At 38.3% G+C, this 17,482-nt stretch overlaps 1 protein-coding gene across 9 annotated transcripts in view; it reads right to left on the bottom strand.

The window, feature by feature from the left end:
* Window positions 1-17,482, bottom strand: part of DCLK2 (doublecortin like kinase 2) — a 99,200-nt gene that overhangs the window by 45,735 nt on the left and 35,983 nt on the right. For 7 of the 9 annotated variants that reach the window (XR_012628820.1, XM_074867483.1, XM_074867488.1 and 4 more), the window contains 3 exons: window positions 5,854-5,956; window positions 3,804-3,905; window positions 2,457-2,501 (listed from right to left, as the gene is read on the bottom strand). Coding sequence is in view for 7 of the 9 variants with exons in the window: in XM_074867483.1 (XP_074723584.1) it covers window positions 2,457-2,501; window positions 3,804-3,905; window positions 5,854-5,956 (250 nt within the window). In the remaining 2 variants the exon portion in view is untranslated. The remainder of the gene's footprint in view (window positions 1-2,456; window positions 2,502-3,803; window positions 3,906-5,853; window positions 5,957-17,482) is intronic. The other 2 variants (XR_012628821.1, XM_074867484.1) reach the window with 1 other exon arrangement.

Raw genomic sequence — 17,482 nt, forward strand, 5'->3', positions numbered from 1 at the left:
ACACTATCTTGGGCCTTAAAAAGCAAGTTTTATGGTGACACAGCACACCTGAAAGAACTGAATCAGACAACAGGACTCATTTCAAAAACAACCTCACAAACACCTGGGCCAAGAAGCATGGTATTGACTTGGGTGTATCACATCCCCTATCATGCACCAGCCTCTGGGAAAATGGACTGTTAATAACTACACTGACAGCAATGGGTGCTGGGACATTCAAGCATTGCAATACACATTTAGCAGAAGCCACTTGGCTAGTTAACACTAGAAGATCTGCCAGTCAATCTGGCCCTGCCCAATCAAAACTCCTGCATGCTGTGGAAGGAGGTAAGGTCCCTGCAGTACATACAAGGAACTTGTTGGGCAAAACAGTCTGTCATATTCCTTCCTCAGGAAAGGGTAAACCTATTTGTGGGATTGTTTTTGCTCAAGGACCTTGGTGTACTTGGTGGGTAATGTGGAAGAATCAGGGAGTCTAATGTGTACCTAAAGTGATTTAATCCTGGGGGAAAATAATCCATAATTTAGGTTGCATGTTATGGGAATTACTATAGCAGGAGAAAGGGAAGGAGTTCACTGCAATGTTAAACCCTATAACCTGGCCCAAAGGGACCAGGGTGGAGACTGTAATGGATATACCTTTAAATTGTTGTAACCCATGATTTGGGTTGCATGTTATAGGAATTACCATAGCAGGAACCACCTAAAGCAATAGAGGACGAGCTTTACAAGAAGCAGTGTGAGTGCAGCAGTGACCCAACCTGAGCTGGCTTTGGTGCCCAATAACTCCAGGCAACACACCACCTCTTCTGTCCTGAGTGACCACCATAACAGATGGAGCCCAAAGTCATGGACTAAATGAAGTCAGTGGACATTTTGTGGACATTTATCAGACATTTCACAGGGGTGGTCCATAGACTAAGTGAATGATATCTGTGTATTATAATCAAAGGATGGGAAGGGGGGGGGTGGGTAATGAGAACATATTAGATAGTGTGAGACCTGAGCACAACGTAAATGGTATGGAATAAGGGGTGGAGATTGTGCTGGTTTTGGCTGGGGTAGAGATAATTTTCTTCACAGTAGCTAGGATGGGGCTAAATTTTGGATTTGTGTTGGTAACACAGGGATGTTTTAGCTACTGCCGAGCAGTGCTTACATAGAGTCAAGGCCCTTCCTGATCCTCACACCACCCTGCCAGGGAGTGGGCTGGGGGTGCAAGATGTTGGGAGGAGAGAGAGCTGGGACAGCTGAGCCCAGCTGACCCAAGGGATATTCCAGACCATATGACATCATGCTCAGTAATAAAACTAGGGGGGAAGGTTGGTGGGGGGAGCACTGCTCGGGGGACTGGCTGGGCATCCATCAGTTTGTGGTGAGCAAATGTTTCCCTTTGCATCACCTGTCTTTCTTGGGTTTTATTTCTCTCTGTTACTCTCCTTTTTCTTACCATTATTATTATTTCTTCAATTATTAAATTATTCTCACTTCTACCCTTTCAATTCTCTTCCCCCATGCTGCTGGAGGGTGGGGGCAGCCTGGTGCTTAGTTGCCAGCTGGGGTTAAACCATGACACTGCTATTTCGCACAGCAACACTTTTTTTCTTTTTTTACTCAAAAAACTACAAAAGCAATTTGTGTTAATTTTTGTCACAAACTTGTCCGCTGCTATTGACTTGCTGATTATTTCACGTATATGAAAGACTTACCTTTCTTATCTATTTTCTAAGTATAAGATCTTTTGAGGTTTCTTTTGACATGTATAGCAGCCTGAATATACAGAAAAAACAAACTTCTCTGTTGTTCTTTAAGTAGTACATATTAGGCTACAATTCTTTAGCGTATTGGAATGTTGAAAACTGAAAAACCTATGAATACCTTCTAAATTGTTAACTTCTAGTATTGTCCAAAGCCTCAACTTTGCTAATCAAAATGCACGTTACTTGTTTGAGAGATACTTTCACTTTGAACTGAAAGTTCAAAGAGGTTTCTTGGTGTTTTAGAACTTAGGCTGAAATAACACAAGAAAACAAAGGAAGGTAAGAAATTGAAAATAAAATTAAAAATTACGACACGTGGTTTTGCACTTTTTTCAGCAACTCTTAACCCTGTCTTTTTGCGCTGGCTGAAATTTTCTATTATAATATGCTTTAGAATACACATACAAATGTATTGCTCCTCAGAATACTCCTCTACTTGTAGTCAAAATTATACATTTACAAATTTAACTTTGGCACCATTCACAGATGTCCAACAACTATAAAGCATCATTTGTATTATTTCACTCAAATGATCTACTTCAACAAAAAGACTACATCGATTACGTCTCTGGTTCACCGAATGCAAAACATGTGTTCCAAGCTTGAAAATATTCACAAATACAGCAAAAAGTATACAGATAAATGGAGAGGGAGGAGACACACTAGTGATATACAGCCATAATAGTAATGGCTCACCTGGGGATTTTGCTGAAGCACTGGAGTAGTGGCCACCCCTCTTTACTGTACTCATATATTTGACACAAAGGAAAAAGACATTAAGGAAAGAAGTTATTAAACAGCTCTGAACATGGATGAAAGGAAGAAGGGTAAATAAAGATAAGTAAAGATTACCTGAGGAAAAAATGGCAAGTAAATAGAAGGATAAATACCAGACACTTTGAATAAATTTTTCAAATTAACCTAACCAAAGGGGTGTCTAACTACAAATAAGTAAGGAAATGATAGCACTGATTTCTGAGTACTTTGCATAAAATTCACTGTTGGAAGATATCCCATGCAATCTCATTGGAGTTAACAAGATTGCATGAGATGGAGATCAATTGTGAAACTTGCCATTCATGCTACATTTTTCTTGCTACTGTGATCCTTCTTTGAAGCTTTTCAGTTAAATATTCAACCTTTATAAACAAAGGATATATATTCCACTTTGAAAGAACCCAAAGACATACAATTACTTCAGCCAACATCAATTAAGCAAAACAAATATTGATATGGAAATGAGAATATGGAACATGTTGCAGTTTTGAATACGTGCACAGGAGCTTACATGTCTACATTCAAAATAGACCATCATATATTTACAGATTCAATAGTTTTATTTCAGGGCTACTTCTCCAGGTCTGAGTGGAAAAAAAAATAATTACGTTTTATTGTATTTAGAAATTAAATGCAGAGGTAAAAAAACCCAAGTTTCTCCCTTCTATTTATTTGCATAAAAGACTCAATGGTTGGAACATATGGTGTCAGCCAAACTGCTGGAAAAAACTTTTCTTTGAAATTAGATTAAGTCCAAGAAGAAGAAAAAAATTTCTCTGTTAATGGGCAATAACATTCCAGAACATCTCCTAAATTAATTGAAACAGCAAAATCCTGCATTTCTGACAATATTCGGCTTATATAGGAGAAACCTTTCAAATTCAAAACACTTAAGGGTATACTCTAGTTCAATGAACATGAATTTAACCACATAACCATCCTGTAGTTAACACTCTTCAAGAAAATCAAGTGTTACATCCCAAATGTACAATTAGCACGAATTATTCTGATGTTCATAAACTGAAGCTTTTTGTGCCTGTTAATTAAAACTAGAAACCACATTCCTTCTCCGGATTCAAAAATAAATGCAAATTTTATTATAAAATAGTATTAAATCTATGAGACAAACCGAAAAACCATTTTTTCTCCCTCAGGAAACAAAGCACACCACATCTATTTCAGACAGAGCCAGCAGTTTTTCACCCCATTAAACATATTCAAACTTTCATGTATATAACGTGTTCAGCTCTTTCCTAGAAGTAGTACCTGAGGCAGGTGATTTGCTTCGACGTGAAGGTCCTGGACTTTTGGAGCCAGTATGCCTCATGCCAGATGATCGGGAATAAGAGGACTTCATAACACGGCATTCTAGAAAGAAAGTAGAGTTTTGACAAACAGTTCACTGTACAGGCTTCCTCCAAACAGTACTGTTGCTGTTTATTATCCAGAAAATGAACATCCATGCTTTCTAAACATGCTTGCCCAACTGAATGAAACAAAGTTATAAAAGCACCTCAGAACTTGAACCTACATACCACATAAACATATTAGAGCTACTCAAATGCTGTATGTAACATTCTGCATGTAATATTTCTTCATGTCTTCAAGCTGGATTATTACTATAATTCAAGTTTGTACCTATGCACAACTGAAGGAGTAAAGAGTCAGCTGATGCCAAGGTGGTTCTGATAACTCAGTAAATCCTGCATGATGTAACAGCAGCTTCATATAAGGCACCTGCACAGCAAGCCCCACTTACCTTCTTTTGCAAGAAAGTGATGTGGTGACCAATTTCTAAAGAGGTGAAAAACGTCTATTGTTTCCAAAAGGCTGAGACAATAGATCACTGCCACTTACCATCACCTATATGTCATTAAATAAAGGACAACCTAAAGGGGAAAGGAATCAATAGGCATACATGCATTGACATTTTGGAAACATTTTAATTCCTATAGTTAGCAAATCACTCCCAATGGAATCATATAAAACTTTCCCTCCTAATTCTGTCCCTGTTATTCATCACTACAATGTCAATGCCATCATTGCGATGCCACATCACCATCAAAAATAGTAAGCAGAGCTGCATGCCCTGCCAGTCAAGTCATGTTCCACTCTGTACCTAACCTGCTTTTGTCCATTAAGACCCCCAGAGTTATGAGAGAAAGAAAGGACCACCGAAGCTGAAGAGACAAAGGGAGAACATCCCCGCCCCCCGCCCCCCCCTGCCCCCCCCCCCCCCCCCCCCCATCACTGGGTTCTCAGAAAGGAAATGAACCCAATTAGTCTGTGCATAGTATAAGGGGAAAAAGCAAACTTATGGCCTTAAAATCTCCAAGGGAAATTATGATTTTGCCCAGACTGGGATCTGTAGTGTGAATTAACGCAAGCATGCTCTTCCACTCCTGCACAAGAATAAAATCGTATCTTAGCTAGCCTAAAATTATGTAAAAAAAATACCCTTCTTGTCACCTCCACACTAGCTGAACCAACATAATCACGCAGTTCCAGAAAAGTAGCATGCTGGCAATAACAGAATGGGAGCCAGATGAATCCTCCATCCATCCAAACGTATGGACCAGTGGCTAGATGTAAACCTATACTTCTTGATATAACTGAAGATTTTGTAAAGAAATTATGGTGTTTGTAAGAACTAGAAAAACAGCAGGTGCTTCTGCTTTCAGTTACCCAAGAGGAAGGCAAAAAAACCCCCTTTTATTCACAATCTGAAACTCTCCTTAAATAATCCAATGATTCTTGCCAGGGCAAATTTTCTTTACCAAAGATCAGTTTTTTCATAAAAGAAAATCAGGGTGATCCTACAGCTGTAGAAGCTGTCTACAATATAGACAGAAAAAACACTTGGTCTATAGCAGAGAAGACTGGAATGTGTGAATTGTCTAGCAGGACAATTCAAGACCTGAAATGAGTGTGGTTACATATGTGATTTTTCAAAAATCTCATGAAGACAGCAATATGGAAATCATCTTACAGTCACAGATGTCAAAAGTGCATGTTTTTAACAGACTTTAGATCCATTAGATCCAGGATTGAACCTTTTCAAATTCAATGCTAGTTTTCATGTAACTTTAGAAGGGGTCTGTTTTCCAAGAAAATAGATCAGGTTTGTTAGTGCATTTATCAGGCTTACAGAATCCAGATGATGGTTTGGAAAAACTTTTTAATCCATATATTCCCATGTATATTTTCCTAAATCACACACTTGAGGATTGAACAGTGGGGCAGGGTTGGGAGGAGCAGGGGGAAGAATTCTCAATTAAGTTGACTATTTCAGTGGGTTTAGGATGTACAGTCTTACCGCTGTGATCCAACACGAAGTCATCCTGAGCATACCGGTATTTCTCAGGCCCACATGCAATGAAGACATCATCATCTCCAAAGAAGTCCTGCAAGCATGTCACCTTGACAGCAAAATATACAAAGCAACATAAACAAATGCAGTACCGTCAAATACTAAATCTCTGGTTAGTCAGCGACAATTAATAAGTTTGTGTCTTCCTTTTCCCAGTGATACCATAATGTTGTTTTATAACGACAGAAACATTCCAGTTCTCAAGTACTTCAGCTCTCCCAGTAGTCCAGGAAACCTCAGGGCCAAGAATGTAAAATATGACTGTCCCTCACCTCCAAAAACACATTTAACACCTGTATTTTTGCCAATAACTACCCACACATGCTGATGACTTTGACAAGACTGGCTATAAACACTACTCAAATATCAAAGCTTCTTGTACTCTTACACTAATTGCTTGTGGGAAAATCTGTCAAGTTAAAATGATTGCATCTACAAATTTATTTTATGCTCCAAGGCATTTAATTTCCATGTTTTAATGTCCTGTTAAAAAAAATTAATTCTCCCTTTTATTAAAAGATATTCCATATTCAAGAAACAAAGACATATAGAATCCCTTTCATGCCCTTTGCAGCTCTGTCTGTTCTTAACTGTCCCAGTAATGATGTTATAATGTTTTCAAGAAGGATGGGGCTATCAGAAAGAAAAATGTTTTAGACATTATTTAAAAAACACAAAACCAAGGACCTGCAAAAAACCTCACTCCTCAAAAGCCAATAAAAGTCAGCTTGTGAAGGAGCAACTGCCTGCCTTAAAAACAATTAAAACAAAAAATGCGACAACAAGAAATTTCACCGAACTCATTCTAACTCCCTTGTAAGGAAAAAAAGTTTGCAGGTAACAAGCTATTTTTGAAATGTAAATGGATTGAAATTTTACTGTGTAATTGTTTCCCCATTCTTTTTAACACTGCACATCCACATGAGATCTGGGAATAAAAGCTATGTAGAAGCTAAGAAAGTTGGAACCATTTGGTAAAACCATGTAATTAAAAAGGTAAAATAAGAAACTGTTTTTAGGGAAACTGGCTTTTTTCCTTCCCAGATATCTGTCAACACTATTTGCATATTTTACCCGCTATGATAATTGTAAACATTGGCAGGAAGGGGTCTCTACTGCCTGCAGTATTCTGAGAAACACTCAGAATATCAATGACCCTCAGCTCTCTGTAAGAACACCCACACGGGGCACTCGCCAGCCGTGCAGTTGTCATGGCAGCTAACCCAGGAATAACAGCCCGTGCCCTTACAGCAAGATCCTCACCGCTGTGCCACACGCAGTATTCAGCGTTTGTGTCACTGTGTTACGCAGCCAAAGGACTCGAGCCATCGCCAGAATCCTTTTATTGTCATCCTACCATCGCAATGACGATCTGCTCTCATGGATGAGAGACATTTTCAGCTGTACTTGAAACTGCTGCTTCTGGTTAACTGAAGAGGCAGTGATAACTGGATTCAAAAGGCTGTAGATTCACAGAATCACAGAATCATCGAGGTTGGAAAAGACCTTGAAGATGATCTAGTCCAACCACGAACCTCACACTGACCGTTCTCAACTCCATCAGATCCCTCAGCGCTGGGTCAACCCGACTCTTCAACCCCTCCAGGGATGGGGACTCCACCCCTGCCCTGGGCAGCCCATTCCAACGCCCAACAACCCCTTCTGGAAAGAAATACTTCCTAAGAGCCAGTCTGACCCTGCCCTGGCGCAGCTTGAGGCCATTCCCTCTTGTCCTATCGCTGGTTCCTTGGGTCAAGAGACTCATTCCCCCTCTCTGCACCCTCCTTTCAGGGAGTTGTAGAGGGCGATGAAGTCTCCCCTCAGCCTCCTCTTCTCAAAAGGGAAGGTTTTCTACCATGGTGTTTATTCCTCTCTACTAAATAACTGTCTCTACTAATAAGAGTACTCATTATCATTTCCACAGATTTCAGGAATCCAGCAACCAACGCAAACCCACCACTCCAGGAAAAGCCATGAGAAAGCTTTCAGAACACCTCCCAGTAGCACTGCTGGACACAGGCAGAGATGTTCTGAGAAACAAGTTCACACTCAAGGTCCCCAAAACCAGGGGCCATTTCCACAAGCTCTTGCCTACCTATCACTGCTCTACTCGTGCCTCCAGTGCCCTTGCAGTGCTGTTTTGAGCAGGTTCAAGTTAAATAATGTGATTTAGCAGAACCTAAAATTAATTTTTCTGTTCTGATTCAAAGCCTCCCCCTCACCCCTTAAGCCATCCAGTCTAACATCTGAGCTGAGAGTAAGAGAGGAGAGAATGACAGGTCTTATGTTAGACTCTGGGAAATAACTGTATGCAGCATCATCCTTTTGTTGTCTGCAGTGCAATTCTACAAAGGAAAGGTCAGACCTGTGCACAAAAGATGACAGGAGTACCTTTAGAAATATGCCTTAAAATCTTTGTAAATGGTTACTGGGGAGGGGGTCTGTCAGTCACGGACCAAGACAGACTTTAGCTTACTGTAAAAGATACTAAACTACACTGAACTGGAAGCCAGATAAATGCAAGTATGAGAAAGGTTTACATAGATTCTAGCTATATGCTAGCCCTGAATACTGGAAGTCCTCCTTCTCCCTGCAGATAGTCCAGATTGGCTATGCATAAAATACACAAGAAGAAAAAAAAAAATATTGAAAAAGTGTATTGAACAAGGAATAAAGATCTGCTAGAACTTACCAATATCAAATAACCACATATTATGAGGTGAAGGAAGTATTTTTAAAATCATGTTCGTGAAAATCTTGTTTTTCTAAAAGTACAATCTAATGGTTATTTTTCTAGGCCTTTATCATAATAAAAGTCAAAGGAGCAGCTCCCAATGTGCAAACAGACGCTAAAATAAACAGTCTTCATTTCCTACAGAATTGAAATTAATGTATATGCTTCAATTAATGATAACAGTGTTTTGCTTACTTAGCATTTAAAAAAATATTAAGGGAAAGCTGAAATTGATAAATTGTTTGCATGGGATTTTGAATGCTGCAGGTCCGCTATGGTCTAACCTGCAAATCACACAATTCTGCTTCAAAGAATATCTATACTTAGATCACATAGCAATTTTTTACAGCTTTGAGCAGGATTGAATCAGTTTAGAAATTTAAAAACAAAAAAAAAAAATTTGAACACTTATTGATGGTTTTGGCTTTTTTTTTTTTTAGAGTTTCATTAGCAGTAGAACTTGTACGTATGAATAGCACATCAGTCATTCCAGTAAGTTAGGGATCAAAATTTTGTTTGTCAAACTAGTGTACAACAAATGCTGTTTTTCTTTCTACTAAGTTTCTATACCTTACCCATTCTTTGTTTTGCTGCATTTGGTGCATTGGTTCAGTCCTTCAAAATATTTCCTAAAATGTCTTTTAAAGTAAAAAGTGCATATAAGTGTACCATAGCAAAAATAGTCAAATACGTAGTCATTCATTCAAGTAACAATCCTCTTGCTAGTCCTGATGCTGTGAGTTTCTATGCATGAAATTGAAAATGTAAAAAGCTTTAGACACCTTGAAGAGATTAAGCACCCAAATGAGATCTGATTTTCAATAGTGGTGAGAGCTTTTTTTCAATTACAGTCATTAGGTCATTTTTGAGGTTCAGATTGGGCCACTTCCTAGTTTACATCCACAAAAACTCTGTACAGCTACTTCAAATGCATGCTTTCCATCGGCAGCCTTGCCATAAAGCTCAATCAGAACATCTCTCCTGTCTGTGGCTTTTATTATCACACATAATGCTCTTTTAAAAGAACAAGATGAATGTGATTTGTTCGTCCACAGGCAAAAATAATTCTATTTTAAATCTGATTTTTTAAATGGAAGGCATATACAGAGCTGCACAAGGAAGTTTATAGGGTTTATCATTATAGCCAACACTACAAAGGCTTACACCAAAGGAGTTTCACACTTCCTTGAATTCTTTTTTTTTTCTCCCACACAGGAAAGTGAAATATATTTTGAAAAACTGTTTTAGGAACACTTTAGAAAAATGTTATCTTGTTAACTCTGGATGTTTCAATTAACAGGTTTAAAAAATGTGTTAAACTATTTATTTCTAAGTACAATACCCTTTCCTAGTAATGTATTGCCTATGTTCTGCTGGTAACTTCACTGCCTTCCCTTTACTTAGAATAAAAAGTGACTTATTGGTGCTCCTCTGACAACTCATACTGCTATTAGGTTGTCTTGTTGCACTGTTTTTGTTCAAAATATGTCACTGTACACAGCAGAGTAGTGCATATTTGGATGGGACTGGATTTGACTTGTACTCAGTCCTTTAAAAATACTTCTAATGACTTAAAATTACAAGTAGGAACACAAGCAAAGAGGGAAAAGCAAAAATGCACGAGAAGTCTCAGAAACATTATAACTGAATGTCAGTATTATATTTTCTTTTTCAGTGGGGTCACCCAGAGCATTATTATGTGTCTGTTTGGACAGAATCCTTTCACTGGTACTCCCACCTTAGCTTTCTGAGATGATGTGCAAATGACTCTGGGCACCACTGCTTCCCAATGGGCTCAAAAAGGCTCTGTTCACCATTAGACTAAAGATCAGAGGACAACATAATTCAAGCAACAGCAGGAGAATTAAATTTTAATTGGCTTCAATTGCAAGAAACCCAAACAAGTATGCATGAGGCTCAATGATCAATGATTCAAAACTTGAATTGCTTGTTACGAAAAAAGCAGTCTTTCCTCATAAAACTTCCCCCTTGCCCATTTGAGGAAATGTTGGGACACTGAATGGATAATGTTTTTAGAAAAACACAAAGCCCTAACAGAGGTACATATTACTAAATAAGCATTATGTTACAGAAATGGCATGACTAACAGTAGTTTGCAAGACCATTAATGGTAAAACCACTTCAGAATCACACAGCTGAAAGCACAAAAATGTGGTTCACAAACAGGAAAAAAAAAAAGAAGCACAAACTCACAGGAATGCACAAAAATGCAAGTCAAAATGTGAAAACAGGGTGTTGGAAAGGGAAGGGAGAGAAAAACATCTGTTTGAAAAATCAGTTTCCTGATCCCCTCCTGTCTACTAGTGCAGTGTTTTAATGTCACAAACACCCATCATATTTATCTTTTAAAATACATAATTTCTGACAAATATTTATAACCAAAGAAGTTTGCTCTTTCCAGAAAAATACTTCTTCAGTTATGTCAAGCTACTGGACTAGAATATACAAATTGTGTGATTCATACAGAACTCCCTTTCCCATTACCATCACACAGGCCTAGAAATGTAATTTACACCAAACCCTACTCCCACCTCTGAATCTAAGAAGCAGAGGATACATTCCCACCAGAAGAAACATAAATAATGATAGATCTTTTACAGACAGAATTCAACGGGTATTTAATAATTGTGCTTTATGATGAATCACAGAATCATTCAGGTTGGAAAAGACCCTTGGGATCATCGAGTCCAACCATCAGCCCGACTCTACAAAGTTCTCCCCTACACCATATCCCCCAACATCTCATCCAAACGACCCTTAAACACATCCAGGGATGGTGACTCCACCCCCTCCCTGGGCAGCCTATTCCACTGTCTGACCACTCTTTCTGGGAAAAATTTTTTCCTAATGTCCAGTCTGAACCTCCCCTGTTGGAGTTTAAAGCCATGAAGTTACAATTAAAAAAATTGAATTATATAAACAAGCTTTTATGCACAAGTCATTTGCCCTCCAACCTTCAGAGGAAAGAAAAACACTAAAAAAAAAAAGACAGACTGCCACCATGAAAAATTACTAAAGAATTCAATTTCTCTCAAATCTTTAGCACTGAAGAGAGTTCTGCAACTATACATCAACACCCTTCAACCAGGAGCTCCCTGGATAAATGGTATTTATTCCAGCCCTACAAATATGCTTCACTCTAAATGCAGAAGGAAGAGCTGTAAAAACAAATAGTTTGGCTCAATTTAGTATGGTCGATTCAATTTAAGTAACCAGCAACAGGACTATACAGTTTAAGTCTGAAGAGCCACACCCTGTGCCTGGGGAAAGCGTCTCTGCATGACAAATTCTCCACATCAGCTGAAAATGGAACTGAAAAATCAAAACTGGAAAAGATATGCAAGATTATTTGTATTTGTTTTAACAATGGAAGAAATATTTATTTATATCTAGTGACTTCAAGGAAACAGGATATGGTATAAATATTTTAAAAAGGAAGCACATAACATACCAGGCAAACGGAAAACTGGCATGCACAATTACAGCTGTGTATGTGTTTTCACCTCAGCAGTAGCGACAGGCATTTGAGGCTGAAATTCTTTAAAAACATGAAGTAGGTTTCTTCCCATTAATTGCTGAAAAAAGAATAATTTCTTAAATGTCCGCATGACAAATCTAGATACAACCTCCCTGCTACCGCCTTCAGCGTGAGGGGTCTCCACATTTCTGCTGGGAAATGCTACTCCTCTTTGACTGGGGCAGATTACAGCTAGGCTGTCCTGACAGTTTTGCCCTTTGCCCCCTGCATCGACCTTTATTTCTGAGTAAGCAAAAGTCAAATATTTGTCTATTTTGCCAGTCAGGTCATATTTGCAATCATCGTTTTTGTTTCCCCCTTTTCAAATAAAGTTAGCACTGCCACTCCCTCTTCAACTGCCATACAAACAGTGTGATTTAAATCATTAGCATCCTTGCAGATCCTTTTTGAAGCTGTCAGGCTTACAGTTCGAGGGTTTATGCATGTCCCGAAGTGCAAAATGCAAGGAAAGCACTCCTGCAGAAACAGGTCAGTTCTCTGTTTTTTATTTCAGTTCCATCACCAACAGGTGCAGACTTAACTTTCAAAAGGCAAGTTTCCTCTGGGCAGCCTCAGGAACTCAAAAAGGAAGGTGAAAAGGGTGTTCCCACTCTTTCCTACAGAGTACTGTGATTTTAACAGATTTTCTTACCTTGGAACTTCCCCTTGGTCTCTGCACTTTCACAGATGACCAAGGAAAAGAGGGTGTATGTGTTTAACCAGTATTCTTAACTGCTTACTAAGCCATCAGTATCCTTCACGACTGAAGTACTAAGCTAGTCAGGAAATTTGCCTGGTTATAGTGAGTCATATTTCCTGACATGTCTTCAGTAAACTGTGAGAGAATAGCCAGATGGGTAGCTAGAATATACCCGGGAAGTAGAAATACAGAGAAAGTCAATCCAATGAGCCCCTGACATGCCCTTTTAAAAAAATACTGTAATTGCCAGGGTGTTTTTTTTTTTTAACCTACCTATTCATTTGGTAGAAAAGACCGCGTCAAAGGCAACTATGCTAAGTGCTTTGGAAGCAGGCAAAAAAGAAACCATTCAAGAGCCAGGCAATATGGAAACCCACACAGTACACAAGAACGGCAACAAAACACTACATCAGATACGTAGTAAACCTGGAAAATCAGGTCATGATAAGATGCGTGCTGGTACAGAGAAGTGCTTGACACTTGCAGAAACTTCTGTTCCTCACCAGTTTGTTCTCTGTGACAGCCCTACTACAGAATCTCTGTGAACTTCCAAATTAAAAAACATTACACAACACCAAAAGAAGGGTAAGCAAGCTACAAACCTCTGACACAGTGCCTGAAAGAGCTCAAATGCTACTAAGACTGGTCACATCTGCCCGAAACAGCTAGAGGGTAGGCTGAGGAGTCCTAAAGCTTGAGGACATATAACCATGGGCTTGATAGACTCTAGACACCTTTTCTGCTGGCTGTAGCTATGAGGACTACACACCGCATCATAGTAACTTCCCCAACAGCCAACTTCCATGAGGTCATTAGTAGACCAGGGGAAAAAAAAAAAAAAATCTCCTTTGTTCTCTAAAAATAATTGGAATTAAGTCAAATACCTTTTGATTTCTAAGGCTCAGATGCACAATTATTTTGCCTGCAACTAAAATGTGAAATACAGTAACAGAGATCAGATCATGCAGAAAGAATGCAGACACATCGACTGTGTTACAAAATTAAGACATTCATTACCTGATCTTATGTGACTGTGCATCTCGACCAGCAAATTTACTTCAGCTTTTAAAGACTGTGATTTTCCTTTATATTAATCTCCTATATTTATTGACAAAATAAAGAAACTTTTTAAAAAGTGGGATTTTTTTTGTTTGCAATTTACTTGTAGGCTCTAAGACCTTTCGAACAGTCTCAGTTAATCTGTTTGTGTAAACATGTTGATGTTCCTTTTTCTCTAAGGCTAATTCAAGTAGTTCACCTGGTTTTTGGTCTTCGATCTCCAAAGTGTCTTTTTAACCCATGCAGTTGGTTAGCTGTAGGCTTGAGAGCAATTCCATTGCAGTCAATGGAATTACTCACACGGATGAAGCTATGCACAACCACAGCTTGTGAAAGGTCTGAGGGCCTCCTCAGCTCTGCTGGACACTGCAATAAAATGATATAATAAAACTGATTTCTAGGTCAGAACTTCCACAGGACATTGTCTGATTTACCATTTGAGGTTTGGTATCTGGCACCCTTTTGTCTTTTCCTTCAAGTTTATTAAATTCAGTAAACACTGAGAAAAAAACCCCTAAGTTTTCTGGTTTTAAAAATTTATAAATGTTGAATTTGCCTGCCTTGGGTAAAGGCAGCTTCTTAACCTATTTAGAAAAACAGAAAAAAATTTAAAAAAAAATATTGAAACAAAGACCATAACGAAAATAATTCTTCTAGGCCAGCTTCCTAAATGACTATTTGATCAATGGCTGTATCGTATTATTACAGTCATCATTAGAAAGTGAACATTCTTTCACTGATACTCAGTGATGAAGAACAGCAGTGGAGAAGGAGACGAACCTTTCTGTCCCACAGGGAATCTAAAGAGTAAGAAACAAAACAGAAATGTAAAATCTTTGCCTGCTGCCTTGTAAACAGAAAAAGTCTGGCAGCAAGCCCAGGAAACGCCTAATACAGTATGACAATGCAGAAAGACTGCATAAACAGAGTGGTCAGGTCACCACAACTCATATAGATATTGGGAACAGATGACAGAATAGAGCACATATCACATTTTAGTTTTATTTCAATTTTAAACAGATTTTTGCATATATTTTTTAACCTCTCAAAGTTTAACTCAGAAGACGAACACATATAGAAATGGAAGATTGCATTTGGGTGGGATTCAAATAGATCATCCTCACTGCAATGGAAATGACAGTAAGAAAAATAAGCTGTAGAAATATGCACAAGTTAAAGTGAGTTCCTACACGTATTTGTGTCTTAAAGCCTTCCAGTACTGTAGGACTTTCTGGCAAGGTCCATTCATCAGTTTTTCCAAAGAGCAAAACGGATCTTTTTCTGCAAAAATCGTATTTTAAGTATTGCACTGATTATGTGCAGCTATTTAGATAGCAGATAATTACAGCTGAAAAGGACTAAAATTCTGGAAATTTTGAATCATACTGTATAACTCATCTGTCTCTAACACAAAACACCCCAGCACAACCCTTCCCACAGTATTATCCACTACTTCAACAAGAGTCAAATCATTTCAGTATACTGAAGCAAATATCATACTTCTCAATTTCAAGAGTTACACAAAGAAACAGCAGCCTTACTAAACATGGAATAAGTGGAAATTGGAAAGACATAATAAACAAATGCAGCTCATAACACATGACCATAATCCAGTTTGTCTGAAAGCAAAACAAAAAAAAACCCCAAACAACAGTACTTTCAGCTATAAGACAGAGATGGTATCTTTGCCCATAGGTGCCCTTATCACAGCAGCTCAAAAGTCAGCACAACAGATTCGTTGCTGAAGTGGTGTAACTGGGAAGCCTAATATAGAACTAAAAATAGTACCTGACTTCACACAGCTAACCTTCCATCTTACCACTGAGTAACTGGTCTAAAAATAAAAGCTACTTGTATTATGAAGGAACATTAAAACTATACATATAAGGACAGATAGCCAGCTCATCCAGTTCAGTAAAATCTTATGGATTTAATGACATCCTGTTCCACAACACAAATGCGGTTAAAATATAAGTTATACTTTTTTTTCCCCCCACAAAATTACCCCTTTTGCACTATGATAGAAATCAGTGCCCTTAGCTAATGACCTTACTTGAAAAACATGGCATTCACATACTACGGAAAACTTTAAAAAATGAAACCATATGGCCAATGTACTTTCATTTCACTGATTCTTTAGATCAGAAGTGGCATGCAGCAATAATCTACTGCAATCCAAGGTTTCCACTGTTCATCGGCAGACACTGTTTCCTGGAGAGGTTAACAGAAGCAGCAGTTCTTGAAATGAAAACTATTTTTCCATAGACAAATTCAAACTCAGTGTTTGTGGCCAGTGCAGAAAGAATAAAGAAAAGGTAGAAATCTGGAAAGGTCCTTTGATGAAGGGTACAAATAATTTTTCATGAATCTATAAGCTTTAAATGGAAGTTTTACAGTTTTACACTGGCACAGGTTGCCCAGAGAGATGGTAGATGCCCCATCCCTGGAAACATTCAAGGTCAGGTTTGAGCAGGGCTTTGAGCAACCTGATCTAGCTGAAGATGTCCCTGCTCATTACAGTGGGTTGGACTAGATGGCCTTTAAAGGTCCTTTCCAACCCAAACCATCCTATGATTCTGTGGTTTTCCTATGGCTTCAATTGTTCATGTAGTAGCTGCTAAAGTCAGGTTCCTGTTCAAATTCTATTTAAAAAATCAAATTAAGTAACTCTAAGATGCAATATATTAGCCAAAATGCATGACTCGCTGCAATTTAACATTGTTATGTAGAGATATAAAAAAATCTATTGTTTTCTGATCTATCTATTATTCTGTCAGGGTTTCAATCTTGTACTCATTCAAAGCTGTTTCTCACAGCACTGCAATAGGAGGGGAAAAAGTTTAAGTACCCTATAAATTTGGGTCTTTCAGTTCTGTCCCCTTCATATACACTTCACATAAAAAGAAGTCTTGCTAAAACTTGCACCAAGTATAAAAACAATGAGGATATAACTGATTAATTGAATTATTAGATGCTTAGAAATGTGAGCAAAATTACAGTAATACAGGAAACAAACTTTCAGGGATCCAGTTTAACTCCATTGGCTCACAACTTCAACTGATATTACCTCTAAGTCTGTTGCTGCTCATTCTGAATTGCTTTACTAAGCAGATAAACATATGTAAAAAACATTTGAAGATGTAGAAACGTCTTTGATTTCATGTTCAGACAACAAATGGATTATGAAGACAGAGGAAAAGCAACATTTTTAGGCAGAAACAAAAGAACAGATGTATCAATACTGTTATACCGCAAGTTCTGCCAGAAAAAAAAGTGTCTCCAACTGTTTCTCCTTAAAACCAAAAACCAACAAAATCTCACACGCGTCTATTCCTTCATGTCTGAAAATGTCAGTTCTTCCTTTGAATAAACATACACAAGTTTCAGAAAAAAAGCAAAATGGACCCCCCCACACCCCAAAGCACAGAACAAAAGCAACCCTGCACCCCATATTCTCTACACCATGTAACAGTACAGAAAAAAAGTGCTAAGCCCCATTTCTCAGTCAGCTGACTTTTGTGGCATCTGCTATAAGGCTTGGGTG

The sequence above is a fragment of the Strix uralensis genome, chromosome 4, assembly GCF_047716275.1.
Source record: "Strix uralensis isolate ZFMK-TIS-50842 chromosome 4, bStrUra1, whole genome shotgun sequence".
Taxonomy (NCBI): Eukaryota; Metazoa; Chordata; class Aves; order Strigiformes; family Strigidae; genus Strix; species Strix uralensis.